The sequence below is a fragment of the Aedes aegypti genome, chromosome 2 (genome assembly GCF_002204515.2).
Source record: "Aedes aegypti strain LVP_AGWG chromosome 2, AaegL5.0 Primary Assembly, whole genome shotgun sequence".
NCBI classification, from domain to species: domain Eukaryota; kingdom Metazoa; phylum Arthropoda; class Insecta; order Diptera; family Culicidae; genus Aedes; species Aedes aegypti.
The window spans coordinates 241,959,520-241,986,518 of record NC_035108.1 but is presented as its reverse complement, the minus strand read 5'-3'; the positions used below and the strand labels follow the sequence as shown (position 1 = coordinate 241,986,518).

At 37.6% G+C, this 26,999-nt stretch overlaps 1 protein-coding gene across 3 annotated transcripts in view; it reads left to right on the top strand.

Annotated features, from left to right (window-relative positions):
- The window catches only part of LOC5568632 (glutathione S-transferase C-terminal domain-containing protein homolog), a 38,617-nt gene that overhangs the window by 10,036 nt on the left and 1,582 nt on the right, over window positions 1-26,999 (top strand). For 2 of the 3 annotated variants that reach the window (XM_021844621.1, XM_021844622.1), the window contains one exon: window positions 8,288-9,594. In XM_021844621.1, coding sequence (XP_021700313.1) covers window positions 8,496-9,594 — 1,099 coding nt within the window. In that variant the 5' untranslated portion in view covers window positions 8,288-8,495. Of the gene's footprint in view, window positions 1-8,287; window positions 9,595-26,999 lie in introns of those variants that run through there. The other variant, XM_001652415.2, reaches the window with a different exon arrangement.

Genomic DNA, 26,999 nt, shown 5'->3' with positions numbered 1-26,999 from the left:
TGCCCCATCGAAAATACATCCATTAATGATTGTAACCCATTCAAAAAGAATTCTAAATGTATCAGATTTGACATCATATCATAACGATTATCACCTCACTGAAAAACCTCAAGTCTTCCGAGCTAAAAGTTACGTCAGTTCCAATTTTCAAACGTGGTTTTCTAAAATCCGTTGTTTCGTTGATATTTTCACTTCAATTGACCTACGTATCAACTCGAATACTCAGATTTATGCTCTAAATCGTCCGTGCGTAATAAAAAAACATCGAAATTTGTTTTTTCTCGGTAAGAGATACGGTGTTCATTTTACCACCACTTCCCCTACTACATCACTACACTGAATCAAGGGATCTTATCCGATTTATCTGAAAACACATATAGTTTTTTTCCATGTAGTTTTTCACATGACGTTCATCAATATATCACATAAACAGTATCAAGATGGTTTTGATTGGATTTATCTGATGCATAGTTTCCCAAACTGTGGGTCGCGACCCCCAGGGGGGTCGTGAGCTAGTGTTTGGTGGGTCGCGAAAAAAAAAATCTTTCTTTATCTATTTTCTAAGTTTTGAATGTTTCCTCGATCTTTAGCCACTTCATAACAGACATTATCTTCATTAATTAAAAAAATAAATCTTGTGGTGATGAACTATGCAGGTCAGAGAATACTAAATAATGATCACAATTTGATTTGAACATTTATCTTAATCTTAACTGTCAAAGTCGTTAGGTAGTAACAAATTCCTGATGAACAATGTTGCTGTAGTTTGAGTTTCCGTAAGAGAAGAATGAAAACTAATGACTTTCAAATATTTAATTTTCCTCAAACACTGAAAGTTTCAATTGATTTTGAGTATGATTTTCACGCCTTGTCATTGATCATAGACAAAGTATCGAAATACCATGCAAGTTACAATAAAGAATTCATTTTTTCAATAATTTATACCTGGTGGGTCGCGAAAAAGACGCCTGATGGCTAGGTGGGTCGCGCACCTAAAAAGTTTGGGAACCTATGATCTGATGAAACATATATGAATTATGGGATTTTGTCGATGAATTTCATGTGAAATTCAGATGACAATTATTGATTTGGTTAATGATTTCCATGTGATATTATAATAAATTTTGAATAAACTTTTTTTTTTGTTTCACTGAATCTAACATACAAAATATTTGAATTTCAAAATGATGTATTTACAATTTATCGGCTTTTGCTCTCAAACTTTATTTACATTGTTTTCATTGAAATTAGGGTTGAACTAGAAAATAATGTTCTACCATAGCAACGTATTTGGTGGACTACCAAATAAATCACCGGTGTTTCCTGATTGTTGATTTGCAGCACCAGTAACTCAAGCGATAAAGTTCTTAGAACTGCTACTTTCTGTAATTTTAAATATTAAATATTAATTTGACGCCAATTAGTATTGTTTTTAAGCATTCAACTTACATTTAGTTATGAAGAATTTCAATCCACGCTCTGACAAGATGAACCCAAAATTTTCAATGGAATTCTGAAACGCATTCTAAAAAGATAAATGTGCTTAGTTATTTGGTATTTTACGAAATTTACGCTAAAAAGCTTACCACGAAAACTACGGGAATCCCAAATCTTCGGAAAGTGGATCAAACAGATGCGCCATCTTGAAATTCTGCCATAAATTTTCACATGTGCACATCACATAGACATTATCGGATAACATCCATAACACTTGGTCATGTATAATTTACCAGTACAACAGATAAATATTATTAAGTATCAAATTGATTTTTACGTGTTTTGTACATAACATTTAATGGATACACATAAGATGAATGTGAATTCGATGATCGTAAAAGTATGTGACGTTTTTAATACTATCTATGATATTTCTTCGTTCAGTGTAGGCTCATGTATAATCTCAATGTGACTGTTATGCGGTTACAATGACCAATGTGACAAAACAACTTGGTATTTTTTCGAATTTCCTAGAACAATCTCTCAGATTTTAGTAAGTTGATCGAAAGTAGGGTAACGGTCGTATTTTGAACCCCCTGTGGAAGTGATTTTAGTTTTCTGTTCCAATTAATTAATTCCACAGCGTAACCAAGTCAAAGAACATGCCAAAATGTAGACAAAAACTTCCCCTGCAAGATAAATATGCCCAAACGTCGAAAATAATTGAACTGTGAAGCACTGTTTTTTATTATTTTTGACACACCAATACATTTTGGAGCCTCAAAGTTTATATTTTGGACACCCGCTATTTTTTATCGTTTGGCGACAAAGTCCACGACACTGGTTGTATGATATGCCCATAGTGTAATCAATCGATTGACAATGGAAAACCGAAGAAATTCTACGCTTTTAGTTCAGAAATTTGAAAAAAAAATTGTTTACATTTGAAAATTTTCTGGCAGTTTCAATTTCTGTGTGTAACGTGTTGTACCGGTTGCATGGATGAACCGATTCAATTAAATTAATTTCAGATGAAATAATCACATTTTCTATGCACAAACGGTTGATGCAAGTGCGGAATTGTCCTATCATTCCAAATGGCATGCAAATTGAGTTAATCTTTCGATTTAAACTGGGAAATTTGTAGGGAAATGGCCCAGGGGCTCCAAAATATATAGGGGTCCAAAATAGATTGGTTACCCTATTCATCATTTCTCGATTACTTTTTCAAATCGACGGTTTTGAGAAAATTAATTAAGAAGAATCGCAACCTGTCTTCTAAAACAGTTTTAAAATGAATCACCCTTTTAACATTATTTCGCCGTGTAGGGAACGTATAGGGGGAGATCCCCCAGTACCGGACACTTAAGCCATTAAATTCTTAATTCGAAAAATATTGATTTTATGGGCTCGTGTTACCCATTTATGATAAATATTATCATTTTTATACCGTAAAGTGCCCTAATTCAGCGCAGTGCCTAATTCCGCGCATTTCATACAAAATTAAAATTATTTATATATGGAACATTAATATTTCAGCAACTTTTAATGCTATTCGAGGCTACTTTGATTAAGAATAAGTTTGAATCACAAATAAAAGCAAATAAGGCATTTTTTCGCGGCATAAAAAAATAAACAGTGAAGGCCCGTCGGAGTTGACGTTATTTTTCTAATTTTCTTAGCGTCCGCGCTAAGACTGTAGGACAACAACAAACACGATTTCTTTATTAAAAATGTTTTATTTTTTATGCAATATTCCATGGAACTACTTGCTACAGATATGTTTCATGGTGCTTCTATGAAATCTTATCAAATATTAGCATAATTATTGAGTTTTATTCAAAAAAGTATTGCGCGGAATTAGGCCACGTCTTTTTTCATAATGCCCTAATTCCGCGCACTGTTCTTCGCATAACAACAGACAAGTAAAACATGCTATATCCGTCTTCACATCTGTCTATTTCTCTAAAAAGTAACTTTATGCATACATACGTTTCATGTACAAGCGGAATATCGGGAAAGCCCACTTAGGCAGCGTCCATAAATGACGTAGCATCTTTTGACCAATTTTTGACACCCCTTCCCCCTTCGTAGCTTATTTTCCCATACTTAATACATGGTTCGTAGCAAAATCGTAGACTCCCCCCTCCCCCTTAAAATGCTACGTCATTTATGGACGGTCCCTTGCAGGGAACAATACCACGTGGTTTATGCAAAATAGTTTATACACACTTAGATTTTTTTCACGAGCTCGGCTGTGCGGATCTCGGTTGAAATTAGCCGAGATTCGGCATTCTGAATTAAGAGTGTACATCTGTGCGCACAAAATTTACTTAGCCTAATAAGCCATTTTATGTAAAATTTAAATCAGTAGGCAGGGAAGATATTTTTCATGTACGTTACCTGTAATTCATGTAAACCTGGTAGAAACATGCGCTGAAAGAGACGGGGACGTCATCGCCAACAAAAATGTGACCAGCGCCATTCACATATCATGCTAGTTTTTTGAACAACAACAATGAGCGGCCCGCCAGAAAACGTCATTCGAACGTTTCGTAAAATGGCTTATTAACCACACATAACATTGGCAATGTATACTTGTTTATGATTCTTATTTATATTATACAATCCATATAGAATTATTGTAAAAACAACATATCGTTCACATGTTCAACAGGTCGTAATTTGTAGAAGACCCCACAATTTACGACACACTCTCGTAAATGATTCACGGAAACTTTACGATCTCTACATAATTTACGAAACCTCCATACAAAAAGTATGATAATACGGGGGAGAGGGATTGAAAATGGCCATATTTTTTGTGACGTAATTTATGGATGACCCTTAGGTTTCTTTTTGCTTAAAAAAATAAGTTTCAGTTACCCGTGGCATTTGTGAATACCATTAATTAATTTGCTTAAAACCCTTTGATTCCAAGCAATAATGCGAACTGGTCCTTGTATTGTATGAACAGTGCAGTTTGCTACAAAGCAAAGCCATGCTGAAGGTGTCTGGGTTCGATTCCCGGTCGGTCCAGGATCTTTTCGTAGTGGAAATTTCCTTGACTTCCCTGGGCATAGAGTATCATCGTGCCTGCCACACGATATATACGAATGCAAAAATGGCAACTTTGACAAAAAAAGCTTCAGTTAATAACTGTGGAAGTGCTCATAAGAACACTAAGATGAGAAGTAGGCTCTGTCCCAGTGAGGACGTTAATGCCAAGAAGAAGAAGATGGGGGTTTTTTCTCGACCGAATTGTCTAAAACTATGCAATAAGAAGCATATTTACCAAATATAAGCTCAGTAGATTTCGAAAGAGTATTTCATTTCTAAACTTTCCAGTTCAGTGAATAAAATGATTAAATTGTTAGATTCTGTGGGATAATTTCACAACATAAAATAGGGTGCTCATATCACCCCATCGACGAAAAATTCATTCGTGTTTTTTTTAAGACGACGGAAATCGTGCGTATCTAGTGTATTGATCTAAAAATTTCAATTATTACGACTTTTCTGAAGATGGCCAAATTGCCCCACTTTCCCCTAGACGAAATTCACACGTACCAATGCCACGGTTTTGGTTATCTTTATTTCATGTGATAAAAAAACTGATCGTTGACTAAAAAGTTACGGTTCATACAAAACTTTACGTTTTCTCATACAAAAAGTGATACGGAAGGGGAGGGGGTTGAAAATTTTCAATTTTAAGTGTTACGTAACTAATGGATGCAGCCCCTTATCAAAATTAATGTTAATTTGATTGTTTCATGAGTGCGCGGAATTAGGCATTCTTCTGCGCGGAATATGGAAAAGCGTTTAAAAAATGCGCGGAATTAGGCAATTTCAACGAGTGAACTATTTAAAAAAAATCACAATTGTAAATTATGAATACAGTCTACTTTATATTTTTCCCATAATCTTGAATAGATTTGCTAGCGATCCACCCATAAAGCTTTTTTGTTGATGCAATACTTATTTTTAATTAACAATTTGAATCGTTTTATTCCTTAACTGCGCTGAATTACGGCACTTTACGGTAGTGTACAAAAATAAATTTGAAAATATAAATATGAATTTTGACACTGCATTTTAATGATGAATTTTAGTACCAAATTGATCGATCTCGGAAGGTGGCACCCAATACCGGACACGATCTGGAAATGCCTCGAATTCTGTAAATTTGAACATCATTGAATGTGTACACTTTAGGAATAGTTTATAATTACCAATTCAATGCATTTGCAACATTTACTAGAATAATTTGAGTTGTTCTTAGTTCGCAAGATGCCTATCAAAAACCTCGTTCATATATGATGAAAAATAGTACATTTTACGATGTTGTTCTGAATGTTCATTCTTCTTGATTTTATTGCATGTTCGATACCATGATCGACGGAACCCATGAAAAATGAGAGTATTCTGAGACACTGATGCAATAATTACAAAGATATCATATAACAAATCAAGCTGTCCGAAACTGAGGAACAGGAGGTACTTAACCAAAATTGTAATTTGTCCATACTTAGTTCAATTATGATACAAAATACATTCATACTGTCAATTAAGGATTATGTTCGATCATGCTTGCGGGATCCAAAGTATTTTTTCATATTCAAAACATTTACTAAATAGGCTCAAAATTAAGTAGATACGTCAATTTTTAAAAGATTTTCAAACTTTTCTACTTTTTTAAAAAGGCATGCATATTTCAAGGATGTGTTATTCCACGTAAACATTATTCTACATAATAGCTTTCTTTTCTACTAATACACCATCTTGATTGGACCATGATTTCTCAATGTTTCGACTTTGTCCGGTATTGGGTGCTGTCCGGCACTGGGGGATCTCCCCCTATAATTTGGACATGCATATAATTTGGACAGGCTGGTCGTTCTATGCTCATTTACAATGAGATAAGGAATTTATGTACGGAAAATCATGTATTGCGTTATTAATACACAATGCTACTTATTAAAGATGGACATTTTCATAGCATTTACAAATTGGCTTCAAAACTATCAGAATTGTAAATTGTATCAACAGAACTTCTGTGAAACCTACGAATGCAAGAGAATGTACATTTCAAGAACATACATTGGACGCAATAATAGCGCTCAGAATTGGCATTCATAAAAGGTTTAAAGGCAGCAATATGATCAAATATGTCTAAAATTGATGCTAAGTTCATCTAAAATCTTAACATGAGTATATAAGGCATGAATCAGATGGTGTCCAAAATAGATTACGGTTTTTGTTCAGTTAATATAATTTGGCCATCTGATGAAACACACTGGAATGACGCATGCATGCATACTTGCAGGCGTATTTCTTGGATCTGATGATATTTGCTTGCATTTAATGAAATTATTGATTATCACTGATATACACATTCAACAAGCGAAAAAATGCATGAGTCACATGTAAACTCTTAGAACATTATGATATGACTGTCTTTTTAAGAAAGCATTGAATAGATATTGAGATAACGCCCCTGTCCAAATTAAATTCACATGAGGGTATCCAAAATGCATATTTGATGTCCGAAATGTATAACGGACAGGCCGCTCAAACGCTATTTTGGCAACTAATGCTACAGTTTGTAAGCTTTTTCTCTCCAAAAACTCAAAGTACATTGATGCATTAAGCATATAAGTATCATAAAGTAATAAAATAATAGTATCTAAGGCAGTTGATTAACTTTCCAGACATATTCTTAGCCTGTCCAAAATACATAATTCACCCTACATCGCTTAAATTTTACATACAATCAGCTCGCGTTCCAAAACTGGGTAGTTTATATAATTTCCAACAAAAAAAATATGACAAAATGATAAGCCGTTTTATTCAGTTACTTGCGACGTTTTTCTACCAGTGTAAAATCGGCTCAAGTAGTGTTTTTTTTATTCGTGGTTAAGTCACTTTGTCTCTCCATTCAACGGAGCGGTGAAAGTAGCGATTGGGTTGCGAAAGTTGAAATTCTTACTTACGCCGTTTTGTAATTCCGGAATTAAACGTTCTAAAAGTGGAAAATCGATTTAGTAAAAGCGGAACGTGTAGAATTTCGTCTGCGTAACACGTAGGATCGATCAAGTAAGTTTTGTTCACTTTTCTGACTTGAGACTATTTTCGAGATTTCTCGGTTACTTTTTCAAATCGACGTAACTAACTTTCATACGGTTTTGAAAAAGTTAATTAAGAAGAATCCCAACCTTTCTTCTAAAACTGTTTTAAAATGAATCCTCTTTTTAACATTTTTTACCGTGTATATCGCTTAAATTTTGCATGCAATCAGCTCGCGTTAAAACATTTCCCATTTCCCACAAAAAGCGGCGAAAGTAGCGGTTAGGTTGCGAAAGTGGAGAATCATACTTTCGTCGTTTTGTAAATCCGGAAATTGAACGTTCTAAAAGTGAAAAATCGTGTGGGTTTAGAGCGGAGTTTCGTCTTCGAAACACGTAGGATTGATAAAGTAAGTTTGTTAACTTTTCTGACTTGAGTCTGTTTGAATAAGTCTTCGAGATTTGATGACTTTCCACGGTATTACCTCGAAATTCTCAAAAATGTCGAATGTGATAAATATGCAGTTATGGGCAGAGAAGGTAACGTTCGTTGTTTTATGAAATTGAATCATGTCGTTTTTAATGTTATGGATGCTGTTTCAAACGTAGAAGTTATTTCTCTGAGTGAATGACCTTCGTTACTGATAAATAATTTTAAAGTGATAGTTTTTTTAGGTATATACCAATTTGATGTGAAAATAGCGCCCTGTACGAATATGAATTTGAGCCACTGTATGTCGTAGGATGAGATTGGACGAAATCTAATACGAATTGCGTAATTTCAGTTGTGATCGAGTGGCTTGGCTGGACGAAAAGCACTATTGGTCCTTCCAGATATCGCTAACCATAGTGGGCTGCCTGTCGACGGCTGTATCGTTCTTACGACAGAAATCGCTCAACCGAAGGGCTATGCTCAAAATCCAGAACCAGCTTGGAACCTGCTGAGAATAACTAACTAAACCAATAGACAAGTTAAAATAAGTTTCGTTTAGGATGATTTTCCTCTATTTGGAGTATTACTTGAAACGCTGTGACGAAGGGACAATTGCCGTTGAAGTTCCTATCGAAAGCTACGTAGTCCTAGGTCTGAGCAGATACCTGCGTCACCCGGCAATCGGCGATAATCTTCTGGTCAGTTTTGTTCAACGCAAAACAGAAGTTGAGGAGCAATGCGACAGCGTCTGGTTGGATTTGACGGGGTACGATGTTAGTTTCTTTCCGGCAGATAGATGGCCGAAACCTGCCACCTTTTGTCAATTGCCTTCCCTTAAACACAATGTATGGATCGTTTCCGGTCTCTGTGGCATCTGCAGACACATAACGAAATACCATAGGTCTTCTGCGCCAAGTCCGAAGCCTATTCTTGGATTCAAAGGTAACACCCTTCTAGCACCGGCTGAAGTATCCATGTGGACCAAGTTCTGCGAAGTTGATATCGTAGAATGCGTTCGGGAGGTGCTTCGGCTTCGCAATACCTCGACTGTAACCCTTCCAGAGGACATTGGCAAACTGGAGAGTCATCTTGCTCAACCGTTGAAAGTCCACAACATTTACAAACTGGTGAACGATATGCAGAACGTTAAAGTTTCGTCGAGCAAAGAATACGAGTTAAGTGGCGAGGCCGTTCAATTTGATTTTCACGAAAATCACAAGTTTGCCGAAGGCTTCACTAAAACCCTTGCCGATGTGATGCTTTTCATATGTATCCATTTGATTAACAAACGACTCCCGATAGAGAGGCTTCAGGAACACCTACCTAGAATAACAAACTGGTACGATCGAGTTGTGGCCGACGATGAATGTGAACTGATGCAAGTCTGCGAAGAGCTGATCTTGTTCGATCAAGCTCTGCTGAAGCCCATGGAAGCAGACCAGTTGAAAGTGGACGTTCCAACGAGCTTCAGCCTCTACAAGGCGGACACCAAGAAGCTGAACCTACTGGGCGACAAAGTACTCACCACTAATCAACCGGAAGTGCTGGGCATTCTCGAGAAAGTTAAACGCTTGGAATTGTCCGTGGAGAGTATGCCGAACGATCGAGACGAAAATCTGTTTGACTGGGATGCAGTCCCGTTGGATGCCAAACCCGAGGGTGAGTATAGACATACCTACTTAATTTACTTTTACTGGTGCAATATCCCTCAGAATACCACCTGCGCCACAATATAATTCCAGTTCACTCGATTTAGGACTATTTGACTCCGGTTTCTCGAATGCCTCACGTTTCCTAGCCTTGCTCCACTTGGTCGATCCGTCTAGTTGACTACCCTCCTCTGCAGCAGTATTGTGAAAAACTCAATTTCTCATAACTCACGCTTGAGATTTTTCATGTGTGAGTTATCAATCACACAACTCAGCAGTCAAAAAATCATGGATGAGTTGGTTCACTTTTTTGATTCATTGTCTCGTATTTCCACAGTTTACTTACACACAGCAATAAATTCTTGTTAGTCTGGTAAAATTATAGTAATCCTTTCTAACCTAAACAACTACATTCGGGATCATTTTGGGTTTGGGTTGATTGAGTGATTTTGCATCAAAATCTCAAGCGTGAGATTTGCGAATGAGTTTTCTCTCACGGGAGAGCGTATTGATTGAGATTTGAGTGTGAGTCTATCAACACTGCTCTGCACATTGTATCCACCGGATTCGAAACAAACACCATTTGTTGTCTGGAATTATAAAAACATGCCCCGCCCATTCCAACCTTACCGATTTCCTGGGTTCTGAGGACGCCAAAGAGTTGTACCAGCTCGTAGTGCATTCTTCTTCTCCTTACGCCGTTTTCATATAAGGACTGTTCATTTTATAAAGTGGACACTTTGTGCATGCTGTATCTTTTTAATTTATCAATGAAATTTATTCAGGTTTTCAGTACATCGTTTGACTAGTATTGTACAATGTTGTGATAATAAAATATCTTCAAAATAATTAAATTTCACACGAATATGGAACAAGGATTAAAACGGTCGATTTTTGGAGGTTATCAAAATCAATGATTGTTAGAGATAAGGCTGGAAAACTCGACAAATTATATTTTTTATTTTCAAAAAAGGCTTGTTCTCCGAAAGCATCATCAATCAGAAGGCTGATGATAAAAATCAAGTTATTTTTGGAGCAACAATTTTACAGATATAATTAAATCATTTTCCCCTTATATTTTTTTAGAGAAAAATATTTTAAATTTGAAAAGAACTGATATGAGCGTTTTTTTTGGTTTAAAGTACGTCCTAACGGAAGTGCTAATATAGTACTATTATGATAAATAACTTACGTCTTAATAGAGTTACTTATATAGTCCCCACGTCACATTTAAAGCACAATAGAAAAACAATTGCTTTATTCTCAGAAGACCTTTCAAAGTACATTGACAATCATCAAAATTGGCAACACTGCTGTAATAAAATCGATTTTATTTTCCACATATTATTTCCACAGTATATTATTCTGATATTACCAATTGGAATATTCGGAGAAAACCGTTTACAATTTGCTGTAGATCGATAAATATGCGTACATGATTTTAAAAGTATGAGACTTTTCAGTAAAACTATCATAAACAGTAAAATTTACACTTAAGATTGTGGTTTAAACTCACGATTTAGCTCTCGTTTATACAAATATAATTTCTGTAGTAATCCAAACTAGTTTTGAACACGCGTTTTACTCTTCTCTTTTGCTGGGAGCTAAAGGATGGTGTATAGGTAAATCACTAAAGTTACCTAATGTCAGAGAATGGTGGAATATAATTGATTTTTTAAAGCTATACCTTTAGTAGAATAGTAAAGGATACAAACATACAATTTGTTCATAAAAATAAGGATTTTTGTTTTGCGAAAAATAATGTTAAACATTGACGATCAGCTTTTCTTAGGAGTTTTTGGAAAAACTATGTAGCTCTTTAACCAAAAGCATTTTCAAAGATCTTATATTTTCATAGCATTGTAGAATAATAGTTAAATGATGCACAGAAAACCGATTATGATTTTATCAATAAATAAAAAAGATATAGCACAAACAAAGTGTCCACTTTATAAAATGAACAGTCCTTACACCATCAAAGAAGTTCCTTGCACACGGATAAAGTTTGAGCTCGATTGGCCGCCCGTGGATGCTACTCCAGTATCGCCAGATTAGCTGCACTTACACAAGGAAGCAACCAGATGACTGCTTGGGACTAACAGATACCCTCAGTGTACAAATGCTGGTGTTTAGACAACAATGGCGCCTGTCACTTCAGAATGCAGACCAATGTGGGAAAGGGCAAAGAATTGATGTTGTATTTTTAACTGTAGATTGTGCAATCCAACTGCAGTTCATGCGGGGTGTATGGGTTGGTAATAAGACAATTTTATGGCAGAGAGGCCTGCTTTTGGTTAGCAAACTTACCTACACTACGTCATAAATACGGATTCACTAAAATAAGTTTAGCATCACCTCAGAACGGGTAGACTTCCATTGCTATATATCTTTTTTATGGTGTACTCAGCTGGAGCTGCATGACAGCTTCGTTGTCTGTTCTGGATCCCGTAGTGCAAATGTTTACCTTTACTTTTGCCAATATTTAGACGGAATAGGCTATGTTGCCCGCTTTAACACTATTTTGTTTGAATATTGTGCAGAAGTAGTTTTATTCAATAGTTTTTGCTTCAGTTTCCCTCCCGTAGTCATGTTTGTATAGTCATCCTTTAGTTCTGAGCAATCGGATTCTTGTTTACGCATGGAGAAGCGACATGAATATATATATTATTAATTAATGCATTTCTTGGAAATAACATACAGCGCTATGTTGCAGTAGTCTATGTTGACAAATTGTAGCACAGATGTCATCTCCAGGCATCTTTTAAGAATGATAGACAGAAAATGTTAATTATACAGAATGCGGTCGTATATCAAACGATAGCGATAGGGAGATCCTTTTTTCCCGAATGGAATGAAGGCCATTGAAGTGAAAAACATGAAATGTACTTCCATCTATACGCGAACAAGAACTATCTGAAGTGCCTCGTCATTGTACGTCATGTATTCTCTAGTATTTTAGTCGTTTATGCTACTAGTCTGTAACGTGATGTGTTATACTATATTAAGAAATTTAAAATATGAATCAAGTGTTTGGTTTTAAATAGTCTTTATCTTCCGAAGGTCGTACTGGAAAGCTAATCAATACAATACTTTTCTAGGAGAGAGACTGTCTATTTTGCCATCTTGTACTACCGAATTCAAGTTGTAGATAATTAATATGAGGATAAGCATCAAATCTAAATGTACTGTAAACGTGTTTGGTTTGGTCATCGATGTGTTTTATGTTCGTCTTATTAGGGTTTATTCTACGAGTGACGTGAGGTGAGAATTGTCGGTGTCGTATAGCGATGTGACAATTTTCGACTCGAGTGAAGTGACTCTCCATTTGATTTAGACGGCGAGTCACTTCACTCGAGTCGAGAATTGTCACATCGCTATTCGACACCGACTATTCTAACCTCACGCCCGTCGTAGAATAAACCAAATGGTTATTGTTCTGAGGTCTTCTCAAAATGAGAATTCAATTGAATAATGTTTCAAGTTAGTTTACAGTTTGGATAGACAAAGTTAATGGTACGGTATTATGAATATATAGGGGGGCTGAAATGGTATACAATATGCGTTCGCTAAACATTTAAAATGGTACTTACCCCTTTCTTAGTATACCCACCAACGCATATGGATCGTTTTTACCTCAGTTTGATGTCAATTCGATCCGTGTCCGTGCTGATCTATGTGGTTCGGCTCCTAACACGACGTTTGATACATACGACAGACCACTTGCTCCCTCGTGATGGTGTTGTTGTTAGTTGTTATGCATGAAAAGATAAAAAGAAAGAGAGCTTTTAGTATTAGGAATAAACAGGATTTAGTGAGTTTTCATTGAATTACATTTGACTACATCGCTGATTATAGTCAACGACATCGGAAACTTTATGTGTTGACTGTTGATCTAGTTTTTCCTCAGTCCCGTTGGTCAGTATTGCTAAAGGTCCTTTTTAACGGGTCTACCCCGTTTGGCATAATGCCGTATACGAGAAGAACTAGCTTATAAGTTAAAATTCTCGTTAATAAAGAAATAAAAAATAAAAAAAAAAAAAAAAAATAATGCCGTATGGCATAATGCTGTTTGGCATACAGTCGTTTGGCATAATAGCTGTTTGGCATAATTCCTTTTGGTATAACGGTCGTTTGGCATAATCGCCATTTGGCATAATAGCCGTTTGGCATAATTGTGAAAAACATTGAATTTGATCAAATTCTTTCCATTAAGCAAAGGGGTGTGTATAAACTGCTCACGATCGTACATTCCGTTGTCAGTTAGTGATAGGACATACTTCTAATCATCATTTTTCAAGGAAACCAATATCCAATACAGCTCTTTTGGTATTGCATCATACATGACTTCCGGGGTCATTAAGTCCAGGATATTATGGCGCATCTTTAACAAAAATATATCCAACGCCTAAGTTATTCGATGTCATTTGAAAAAATAAAGGAACATGGAATTTGATGACGCTTCTTATGGTACGGCATATCAGGGTGGGTGTACGGCTGTCAACTACAAACAAAGCTCGCCTAACAATCATCTCTCGGGCGGGCCGTCCCAAACAGCATAATCTCTCACGCGGGCCGACCCAAACAGCACAGGTCGAAACGCGGGCCATGCCAGACAACAAATGCTAACGCATTTCAACACTCAAACAGCGAGATGCCTAGCAGCGTTGTGAGCCAAACGAATACACCCACAAAACATGAACGGTAGGCGAACCTCGTTGCGTATACCCCCCCTGCGGCATATCACTGTATCACGGGCATATGCTGTATCTTCCTTTATCAAATTATGCCAAACGACCATTATGCCAAGCGACTATTATGCCAAACGACTGTTATGCCAAACGACTAGTATGCCAAACGACTTTATGCCAAACGGGGTGGACCCCTTTTTAACATGTTTATTAGTACTTGGACATGTTGAACATTTTAAGTTTACTACTTTTGTCATGTTGGTCAATAATGATTTTGATCAGTTTGTTTTATGCATCTATTCGAATTCAAATCTGGTCTCGTCTGTTTTCATTTAGAATCGTCGTAAATACATTTCTATGTATTGAATACTATACTAGAAATAATAATGAAATAGAAAGTCATTTTTAATTGTCCGAATCCACTTTTCGGTGACAAAATAGAGCTTCATCGCGCCTAAGCCCTATCTATTTATTATAATTTTGCGAGAATGAAGTTGTTGTAGTTTTATGATACCAACATAATAAATGTGGTTTTTTATTATGATTCTAATGAGAGAAGCATAACAAATTAACATTTGTGTCACATTCTACTCGATGGATCCGTAGTCATTCTCCTCATTAGCATAGGCGTAAATAGCCATCAGACTTGAGGGGGGCCACGGCCCCTTCTCATGAGAGACAAAAGTCTTAAAGGATTTATATAACTTAATAATGCTTGTTTCGATAATATTTGTGAACCGATTATAGTGGCGCAATTTCATACAGAGGTAGATCAAAACCTGAAAATCGTCCAAAACCGATTGATCAACTTTCTTAGTTACCAAATGTCACTTTTATGGAAAAATAGTAAACGTATTTAAAAATCTTTTTTTTTTGTTTTATATTGCCAAGATGACGTATTCAACCCAATCTAATAGATCTCGAACAGAATACAAGGATTTAATAGCAGACTCTAATCAGGATTTTCCTTTCCAATTCGATTTACACTAGAATTTTTGGAAATTTATAAAACAAGATAAAGATTTAAATGTATCAGTTCAATTAAGGTTCAAGATCAATGTGAAATTCTAACCTCTTGAAGCCGACAAGTAAAAAAACCCAAGCCTTTGAAAAAAAAAACGCTTGCTAGTTTGAAAATATGGATCATTGTTGCTCAGTATTTCTGTAGCGAACGATTCATTGCTTCATAAACCTCTCGAAACCAAAATTTGAACATAGGATAGAATAATACCTTTTTTGTTAGAGTTAAAAATTTAAAACCTAAAACTGCTTGGCTACCGTATCATATTGAAGAATTGAAGGTTTTATTTTTTGTATTCAAAAAAATCTATCCTACCATATTTTTGCAAATTCGTACCATAACAGTTGTTTGAAGAAAGCAGGATGGAAGGTATTTTGCTCATGAATTTATTAATATTCAATCAGACTAAGGTAGGGCAATAGTTCGACATTAGTGGTATAATCAAAATTTTCATAAAAACAATAGCAGTTGAAAAGAAATTACTATACAGTAAGCCTTCGAAATATTTGCTATAATTTCGCTGATTGTCTTGAATGAGCTTTTGCTTCACCTGTGGGGCAAAAGTTCACTGGCCGAAACACAAAATACCGACACTTTTACGACAGACATACTTTATACCAGCCATAAACTTATGTTTACATATAACTTACTAATGTTTCATCATAAAATTGCCCAAAGCTCAAAAATAGGAGTTTTTTAGAAAACTAAGTGAAAATGTGAAATGTTGGTGGCTTTTATCGCACGATCGGACCAATTTCGATAATTTTGAAGATAATATATGAATTTGGGGTAATTTGTAAATTTCTCTGCGAGCTTACATGGGTCGAACTTTTGCCCCGCTGATTAGAACTTTTGCCACACTATGGGCCAATAAATGATTCCAAGCAATTATGTAACAACTAATACACCTCACAGTATCCTTATAATGCCTAAAAACGCCCTTAAATAAAAAATCAAAGTAGATTTGATCATTATTAATTCCTATGCAATGAAAGTTTGACCAAAAAATATATTTTTTTCCAAATCTCAATCGATTCTTATGATATTTGTAGTGAAAGTCTCTTACTTGACCACTGTGGTATTTATAAGCATTGATTTAAATTGAGCTAGAAATCTTAGAAATAAAATCTGGTCCACTCAAACTTTTGCTCCACTCTCTTTAGTAATGTTCAATTTTGAGCTACTAAAAATCGAAAAATAAATCCGATCGGCCTTAAAACATAAATGTACGACTGAGAAATACATATTTACTGAAAAATAGATGAGCTCATGCTTGAAAACAATTAGTTTTTATACAGTAGATTGACAAAGATGTAAGTAAAGGTCACCTAACAAACGACTGTTTCATTGGACTTGGTAGCAAATCTGTTGGTCTCGAGATAAACTAGCCCAGGGCTAAAAATCTCGTCAACAAAAAAAAAAAAAATTAATGTAATGTCCATATAACCTACGTAAGACGCCAAAAAATGTTGCGTACACTGAACGGAATCCCCCGCCTTGAACTGAATGATTTTCGACTCATCCGAGCCCCATGCCTATTTTCAGACACATTCAGGATGATTTTCATCTCTGTTGGAATCATCTGTTTACAAATCACGCCGAATGAAAATCATCCGATTTTGGAACTATTTTCTCCTTTCAAAAAGATGTTCGGATTTGAATGATAATCATTCATGGATGTAAACAAACCACATTGCATGCTTGGTAATAAAACATCACAATAATTCCAATGGGATTAAAAATAATCAGACGTTGATAGTTTAATGCACTTCATTATTTATTTCCATAATTCACAAATATGAGTTTATCTCATGTCCACAGGAGTAGCTGACTGCCCGTTGTGACTCCACCAAATCCTTGTCCAAAAACCTTAATTTCACAAAAATACATGATTGCTCAAACTGCGTATAAGCGGTCTCGATATATCCCTGAAAGTAAAACAGACGGTACTTGTTGCAACCTTGGTTGATGCCAATAAAGATTATTTAGGAGAATTCATTTTAAAATAACAATTACCTACAAAATCCATGATGGAAAAGTTAACACACCATGCTGCTGCCACCATATTTTTACAATGTTTTCAAGCATGATTTGACAGTTGGGATCATTAATTTGCTGTATGATATTTTAGATGGTAATTGAATGATTTTCGAATTAGGACATGGAAGGAAATAAAATCCTTCAGAACCTGTAGGTTATCCATTTGTGTTGACTTCATTCAATTATCTACTTATTGCCATACGGCTATGTACAGCAAATCATTACTAAATTGGATGATTTTCGTTCTGTAGTCGGTGGAAGCATCATCTTTTTTCGTAGTCATTCAAAATAAGGAAAATGAAGTTTTGCGGCCATGTGAATTACGAATCATTCAATATAAAGAAGGTTCTTTCGTTCAGTGTAGGAAAAATAAATAAAAATAAATAATAAAACGTCATATTATAAACACTTATAGCAGAATTAAAAGCGTGTCTAAGAATAATCTTCAGTATGAACAAAGTTTTATGTTTGTTCTACAGAAACAAATAGTAACATGGTTTTATTATCTTTTCAATCTAAAAACTTCAGAAAATTGGTGTCAATATAACATTGAAAAAAAAAATGTTGCGTAAAGGGATTTAAATGTTCACAGTTTTGCTGTCACATTTGAATACAACTGCTTCACTGTCGTCTACTTACCAGCAGTTCAGATCTATTCCCGACGTCTCGGAGACAAATTTATCTAATGACTCACAAATTTGAATATGAAACATTTAAAAGTTCGCGAAAAATGTATTCAAACTTAAGTTTACTTGCCACACCATTGTTTATTTTTGGATTTTTTTTTGTAGAACTTTACTATAACTCTCATACACAAAAATTTCCCAGTAACAACGATTCGTTCTAGATAATTGATCAGCAAAGTTATTCAGCGGATCAAGAACATCCGGAAGGCAAACTGTTTGGTTTATAATTTTGCCGCTAGGTGGCGCTAGTGAGCATATAAAATTGAGCATTGAGATAGAAATATCGAGTCTTCGGCAAAGTTGTTCAGAAAGTCAAGGACATTCGTAAGACAGACAGTTTGTTTCGAAATTTTGCCGTTAGGTGGCGCTAGTGAGCAACTGAAATTAAAAATTTCAAGCAAGTTATATCTTTTGATCTAAATAACATGGAAAATTTGAAAATCTAAGCAGACTAGAGATGTACCGAATATTCGGGCCGAATATCTGGATTATTTTGATTTTGCCGAATATGCGGTCAGGCGAATATTCGGTCAGCCGAATAATTAATTCCGCTATTCGGCCGAATAGTGACCGAATAATAAAAAAACAAACGAAATTGCAAGCATCATGTTTTACACGAAGAAGTTCAAATTCAATTTTTTCATTCAAGTGATGATACATTCAATTTTCCTTTTAAGGTACCGTGGGGCAAGTTGGTAATGGAATTCGTATAGTTGAGATTCTTCGAATTATAGAGACTTCAAATTGAAACAAATGAGGTCGTGTATATTTTTTAGCTTGACTCCCACCAAATATAAGCAGTATGCTGAAATTGATTTTTATGTAAAATTAAAGATAAAAATACAGAAAAAGTTTTTGAAAAATGTCTCCTTACTTTTAACTTGCCCCACAAGTGGGGTAAGTGAAAAGTTTATCGTTTTGAACAATAAATTCAAAAACTAACAGTTATATTCCCCATTTCTGTTACTTTTAATATTTGTTAAGGCGCTTTCTTACGCAAGTACAGTTGCGGGCTAGTGTTGTGTGCTATTTCATTACCTAAAAAATAATGCGCTCTCGGGCTAATCATTGGATATAAATAGAAAGCGTTGAGTTTGGATGGGCATCTAATTCTTCCGAAAGAGGTGCACTTTGCGAAAAAGGACCACGTGATTATTGAGCATAAATCGAAATCAGGTTAACTTCTGCGTTCATGAGTCCTCTCATGGCGTAGGGGTAACGCGCCCTAACTAGAGATCAGGGAGTCGTGAGTTCGATTCTCACTGAGAAGACGTGTAACTTTTTCGCAAATCTTCACATCAATTTGTCCATCTAATTCAATTGCAAATTATATGTAATGTTTAGCTTTTCGGTAGTTGTTAATCAGTCTCAATTACGAAGAGATTCCAACCTAAATCATTTGAATCAGCCCTAAACTGCTTGAATATGAATGAATCATACCTGCATATTTGGAAAATGCAGTGAAACAAAACTGCATGACCTAAACTCTAGATGAATGAAACCCGAACCATTTGAATATCAAGTAATTAGCACTAGAAATAGGTAAATATGAAGTTATTCAGACCTGCATCACTTTTATATAAAACAAATCATCTTAGTGTCGAACTCGCCAAGGACGAAAAGCCACTCAAATAAAGACAAATAATTATAAAACAAATCAGACCTGAATTACTTGAATATGCTGTGAATACGACATGAAACACTTGGATATGGAGCGAATCAAACATAAATCGCTGGAAAATAAAAGTAAATCAGTCTTGAATCATTTGAATATAAAGTCAATCATAGCTGAATTACTTGAACATTAAGTGAATCAAACCTGAAACAGTTGAATATGAGTGAAGCAGATATGAAACACTTGGCAATTAATCACTTCTATATGAAGTGAATCAATCCTGAATCATTTGAAAATAAAGTGAATCTGACATGAATCACTTGCGGATCTGGAGCGAACGAAACATGAAGCACTTGAATATGTAGTAAATCTGTCCTAAGTCACTTTAAAATGGAGTGAATTTGACATGATATTTCTTTTAATATGGAGAGAGTCAAACCTAAAATACTTGAATATAAGCAACGTGATCCGTTGTCGAATCCACAAAGCCGTTTAGATATGAGACAGGGACTCGACAGACAATACGTATCCTATCAGAGTGGTTCAAAAATTGTTTTTTGCTCCACACCGCTCATTCGATTCGAGATCAAATTGTGTCAAGTGTCCTCCCAAAATTTAAGCTCATTCGGATGAAAATTGAGACTGCACAAGATTTTCAAAGTTTATATGGGAATTACTATGGGAAAGACAAGCAAATCATTCAATCGGTCACAGTGTTTGCCCATGTGCACTTGGGGATTAAAGCTACGTTGATAATGTAAGATACATTCGTTTACTCTGTAATTAGTTATTAGTTTTTGGTTAGATTTAGAATTGGTTTTTGGGTTCTTTTAGTGAATAAGCATTTCCCCCATTGGTTAATTTTGGATTTATTTTTTGGTTTCGGTATTTTTTTTATGATTTTGGAATTGGTTCTGGTTAGTAAAAACTATTGTAAAATTAAGGACTGGGCGGATGGGCCAAGAGAAAGACTCAATCTCAAACAACTAAAGAACGTTTATTAGGAGAGAATGGTCTATACAGTTTGAAGGCTTGATTCGTAATGAACTCCACTAGCGCTTGTCAGTATTTCATGGCTTGCTCAGCAAGGCCTACTTCTTCACCCCCTCTCGATTGTGGAGTCCAATGGTTCGTCGTAGGTTTTCAAATCTTGCAATGTCCAACGCTTTTGTAAAAATATCTGCTAACTGCCTGTCTGTGCAAACCGGTTCCACCCGAATGCGTCCGGCTGCAATGTGGTCGCGAATAAAATGATGTTTAATATCAATATGCTTTGCCCGTTTGCACTCCAGGTTTTGGGCCATCCCTATGCAACCACGGTTGTCCTCATAGATGGTCACAGGCTTCGTCATCTTTACTCCAAGATCAGTTAAGAGTCCAGATATCCAAATCGATTCTGCCACACCTGCGCTCAACGCTATATACTCGGCTTCACTGGACGAGGTGGCCACAGTCGTTTGTTTCTTGCTTGACCAGGAGATCGTATTGCCATAAACCTGGAACAAGAATCCACTCACCGATTTTCTGTCCACTGTATCCGTTGCCCAGTCCGCATCAGCAAATCCGACCAAAGGTTCCGCTTCATTATTTCGAGAGTATTCCAAACATATGTTCTTGGTCCCTTTCATGTATCGTACTACTCGTTTCAAGGCCGTCCAGTGTTGCTGTTCTGGTTGTTGCTGAAAACGTCCAAGAAATCCTACTGGGAAACAAACATCCGGTCGAGTTGACATCATTATATACATTAAGCTTCCGAGAAGTTCACGATACGGTTCGCCAATCATTCCGGTATTGCTTCGTGTCAGCTGTAGCCCCTTCTCCATGGGAGTTTTTGTTGGATTACAATCATCCATACCGAATTTCTTCAAAACTTTTTCAATACTAGCTTCTTGCGAAAGGCACATTGTTCCCAATACTCGGTCATAGGCGATCTTCATCCCAAGGAAGTGTTGTAACTCACCACAATCAGTCATCTTGAAGAACTGGGATAACTTCTTTTTGATATCGTCCACCGTTTTGGCGCATACTCCCATGATTAGCAAATCATCGACGTATATGACAATGTAGACATCATCGTTCCCCCTCTCGTCGATGCGGGTATATACACAATAGTCATGCTTCGATCTCTTGAACCCAAGCTTCAATAGTACCTGATTCAATTTCTCGTTCCAGCACTTCGGAGCTTGTTTCAGACCATATAACGATTTTTTCAACAGGCAGACTGTTTCAGCATCCGCTTCGACACCTTCGGGTATTGCCATATAAATTGTCTCTTGCAGTTCACCATGCAGGAAGGCCGTCTGCACATCCATTTGGTGTATAACCATGCCCCTTTGCAGCGCCACAACTAATGCCACTCGAATCGTCGTCAGTTTGGCTACCGGCGCATAGGTTTCTTGATAATCGATGCCAGATTTTTGAAGAAAGCCCTTTACGACCAATCTTGCCTTATGCCTAACGACATTTCCATCAGCATCTTCTTTAACGCAGAATACCCATTTTGGCTGCAATGGTTTCACTCCGGAGGGTCGCTTCACTAGTCGCCACACCTGGTTGGTATCCATCGAACGCAGCTCGTCCCGGACAGCCGCCAACCAACAGTCTCGATCATTGCGTCCATCGATCTCCTCATAGGAGGACGGCGGATCTGAAGAATCGGAATTGTCAGCAGCAGAGATTGCTCTGAATCCAGTTAAAAAATCGAAAAACTTACCTGGGAGCCTGCGCTCCCGTTCGCTGCGCCTGGTGTTTGACTCTGAACAACCGTCACCTCTATGTTGCGAAGGGAGCGCCCCAGGATTTGCTTCCTCTTCAACTTCTTCAAATATGGTTTCTTCATCAGATTCATGATCGACAACATCAGTATGTGGTTCCTCTTCACCAGGATTATTCAACAGCTCCCCCTCTGGCTCGTATAGCGTGGGGACTACCAACGGAACTTGACTTGATTCATCAGTTTGCTCTGCGTATGGAAAACATTCTTCGTTGAACTTCACGTCTCTCGCTATTATTATTTTTCTTGATGCTCTGTCCCAAAGCCGGTATCCGTTTGGAGCGTATCCAATCATCACCGTCTCACGGCTTTTCGGGTCCAATTTCTTCCTTTGTTGGCTCGGGATCCATGCCATGGCCTTGCATCCGAAAATCCTTATCTTGTCAAGGTTCGGTTTTGCATTCGTCCATCTTTCTGCAGGAGTAACGTTTTCAGGCACTGCCACCGTCGGACAACGGTTCAGGAGGTACGTCGCAGTCAGTGCCGCCTCTGACCACAGGTTCTTCGGAGCTTTTGAATCAATGAGCATTGATCTTACCTTCTCCACCAAAGTTCGGTTGAACCGTTCAGCTACTCCATTTTGTTGAGGGGAATAAGCTACTGTGGGTTGTACCTGAATGCCTCGCTTCTTGTAGTAGCTTCTTTGTTCGTTGGAAAAGAATTCCCGGCCTTGGTCCACAGTAAACTTGCATATTCTTGTCTGCCATTGAGTTGTAGCCATCGCTTCATACTCCTTAAAACATCGGTATACCTCAGACTTGCGCTTGATTGGATAGATTACAGCAAAATGCGTCCAGTCGTCTATGAACGATACGAAGTACCGCGATCCGTCCCAGGCCGGTGGATCAATAGGGCCACACACGTCTGAATGAACTCGTTCCAGTGGACGTGTGGCACGTTCTCGAACTCCATCGAATGATTCCCGGCACTGCTTGGCCATCACGCATGTATCGCAAAAACCAATTGTTTCAAGCTTCTTCGTAAACCCAGTGGCCATTTCATGCTTAACGAGAGTGTTCAATGCTTGCTGACTTGCATGTCCCATACGACGATGCCACAACTTGCTCATCCCAGCCACGCTGATATTAGCTACAGATCCGACATCCAATTCCAGTTGGTATAAGTTTCCGCGAAGGTATGCCACGCCAATAAGCTCTCCATTTTTCTTGAACTCCGCACGATCTTGACCTCCACGACCAGTGAATAGAACATCGATTCCAGCCTGCGAGAGCTTCTTCACCGAGAGCAGGTTTTCTCGGAGATCCGGCAGGAGCACAACATTTTTTATCTGAAATTCAATTCCTTTGTTGGACATACCTTTTATATCTCCTGCGAACTTCCCGACGAGTGTCACATCATTCTTGGCTACATCGATTACGAAGGGATCCTTCAATTTCCGCATGGATCGCAGATGTTTTGCATCATTCACGAGATGATCACTGCATCCCGAGTCTACGCAAAAGTGGATCTTCCCTGCTTCAGACTTCGTCTGGTCACCGTTTGCCATGAATGCGACCGCCTTACTGCCGACTGCTGCATTTGCGTTACCTTCCAGCTTCTTTGACCGACAGTCCTTCTTCATGTGACCAAGTTTTCCACACCGATGGCACTTGCCAGTAAACTTCTTCTGGTTCTTCTTCTTGCCACCAATGAACGCTGCCCCGTTGTCTTCACTCGAGTCATCCAGACGGTCTTCACGCTTGCTTTCTTCAGCCAGCAGCCGCTGCTTGACTGTCTCTAGCTTCAGGTCCTTCTCCGCCAGATTCTCGAGTGCCGTCACCAAGGGGTCATAACTATCGGGCAGGGTTAAGAATAATTGACATACCAAATCACCTTCCTCCAGTTTGGCTCCTGCGGACTTGAGTTGCCGGACAAGGTCATCGAATACATTGAAATGAGCTCGCATTGAAGTTCCCTCCTTCTTACGTAAACGGGCCAATTGTTTCCTCAGCAACGTTTGGCTTGAAACTGACCGCTTCGCAAAGGTTTCTTCCAGAGCCTTCCACATTTCAGACGCCGTTTCCTTTTCCCGGACAACTTCAAGAATTTCATCCGCCACGAATCCCACCAGCACCGATTTAGCCTTCCTGTCCGTTTGCTCCCATTTTGCACGACCTGCATCGCCTACAGCCGGAGCTGGTTCCGACAACACGGACGATACTTCCACTGCATCCATGTGAAGCTTGACCCGGAAGCGCCAATTCTCGTAATTCGGTCCGGTCAGCTGCGGGATTCCTTCCTTTGCTGGGCCCATAACCTATTGTAAAATTAAGGACTGGGCGGATGGGCCAAGAGAAAGACTCAATCTCAAACAACTAAAGAACGTTTATTAGGAGAGAATGGTCTATACAGTTTGAAGGCTTGATTCGTAATGAACTCCACTAGCGCTTGTCAGTATTTCATGGCTTGCTCAGCAAGGCCTACTTCTTCAAAAACTTTTTACACTCTGGATGGATACGATGGTGGATACGAGTAACTGACACTGAAGAAGACTGCAAGTGGTAGTCGAAATACGCGTATCTGTCAAAGATAAGCATTTAGGAGCGGAATTGAAAGGTACACGGTACTCCATCTACTTTTAAGTTTGTCTATTGAGATTCTGCTCAGAGGATTCGAACATTAATAAGAGTAAGATGCAGTTAAGTAAGAAACATGTTGCAAAGTATGGGATCAGTAACCTAAAAAACACTGTCAAAGTTCCAAGAATTTGATCCATCTCCCTATTAGCACAACTAAAAATCGGAAAAATTTTGAAACATATATCGGGAAAAAAGCGGGAATTTGAAAATGAAAATTTGGTGGTTACCCTGTCTTCCGATTATGTACATGTCGTCAATGAAGCAAACAAATTGAGTGGATCTTGAGAAAATCGCATCTAGGCTGCTCAATCAGGCTCTCCGCATTATACCATCTAGCGTAATGTTGAACAACCTTGTCTTAGCTCCCGTCTGTAACGAACTGAAGTGGTCACTCGTCGTCGCATTAATTAGTCTTGTGAGCTTTACGCCGAAGCTGTTCTCGTCCATTATTCATCAGATATTTACGGTCGATACTGTCATATTCCACTTTAAAATCAATGAACAAGTGATACTGAAACTAAGCGGTAAAATGCTACAGTGCCAGGCCAACTCAGGATACAAGAGACTCTTCGGCAATCCCAGGGTCGGCTAGCTATTGGGGAATCAAGGGCTTTCGCGATACAAAAACTAACTCCAGGGAACTTAAACGTTTCTTGTACAACTCCGTTGACGGGCCAGCGGGCGTTGCTGGACGGTGGGGTTGCAGGCGTCCTCCCTCATGGACGATAATCGGCCGGCCGTGGCATAGCCACCTTGGAAAGCCGAGAGGGGAATCTTCTTTACGTTTAGGGCCTCCGGCATGAGATATTGACCCTTTCAGAGGAATTGCGGTCTTTGACAATTAGGCGCGGAAGCCTGACGGCTTCACGTGCCGAGCCGTGTGCTGGACTGTGAAAACAATGGCAAGAACTAGAGGTTCTGAGCTAGGTTTCTTCCCTTACGCCCACTTAGCTCCTGCTCCTGCTCCTATGGGTGGGGGTGTTTGATTTATTCTCACTATAACTTAACCACTGCACTTAGTTAAAACCTACGTCTGTAGCACACGGACGTCTGATATTGAAAGAGGCCGATTATTCGCAATGGCCGTTCTTTCCCAATTGTCCCACATTCCGTCATTCTCTCCATATCTCTTTTTTTTTTAATTTGTTTATTAGTATCATTCCAAACATTACATTCATTTCTTATATCTAGGTGTTCTGTGTTATTAGAAAACACTACCATCCTAATTTGGTAAAACAAATTCAAGATTTTATTAACATTTTGTTAACAACATATTACATTTCATTTGCCGTAGCAGTTCAGATTTTTACAGGTGAGTTGATTTCACCTGCTTATAAGAGAAAAAAAAATAACATTTTTAATTTACTTAACCTAACTTAATCTGAACATATAACGCATTAATCGTGGCAATAGAAGATTGCAACGATTTTTGCCTTAAATTATGAATTGTTTTATTTGACATTTGTTCCAATGTTTCAACATTGGATATTCTATGTAACTCATTGGTACTATACCAGGGAGGGAGCCTCAGAATCATTTTCAAAATTTTATTTTGAATTCTCTGCAGAGCTTTTTTCCTGGTATTACAACAGCTAGTCCATATTGGAACAGCATACAACATGGCTGGCCTGAAAATTTGTTTGAATATCAAAAGCTTGTTCTTAAGACAAAGTTTTGATTTTCTATTAATAAGGGGATAGAGACATTTTACATATTTATTACATTTGGCTTGAATGCCCTCAATGTGATTTTTGAAAGTTAAATTCTTATCTAGCATGATCCCTAGATATTTTACTTCATCTGACCAATTTATTGAAACCCCTCTCATCGTGACAACATGTCTACTTGAAGGTTAAGATTTTTGACATCCCTGAGGTAACTCAGGTGAGTCAGATGTGGAAATATTGTATACTATTGGTCCCAAAATGCTGCCTTGAGGAACACCAGCTCTTACAGGAAGTCTTTCAAATCTGGAGTTCTGATAATTAACCTGAAGTGTACGATTTGACAGAT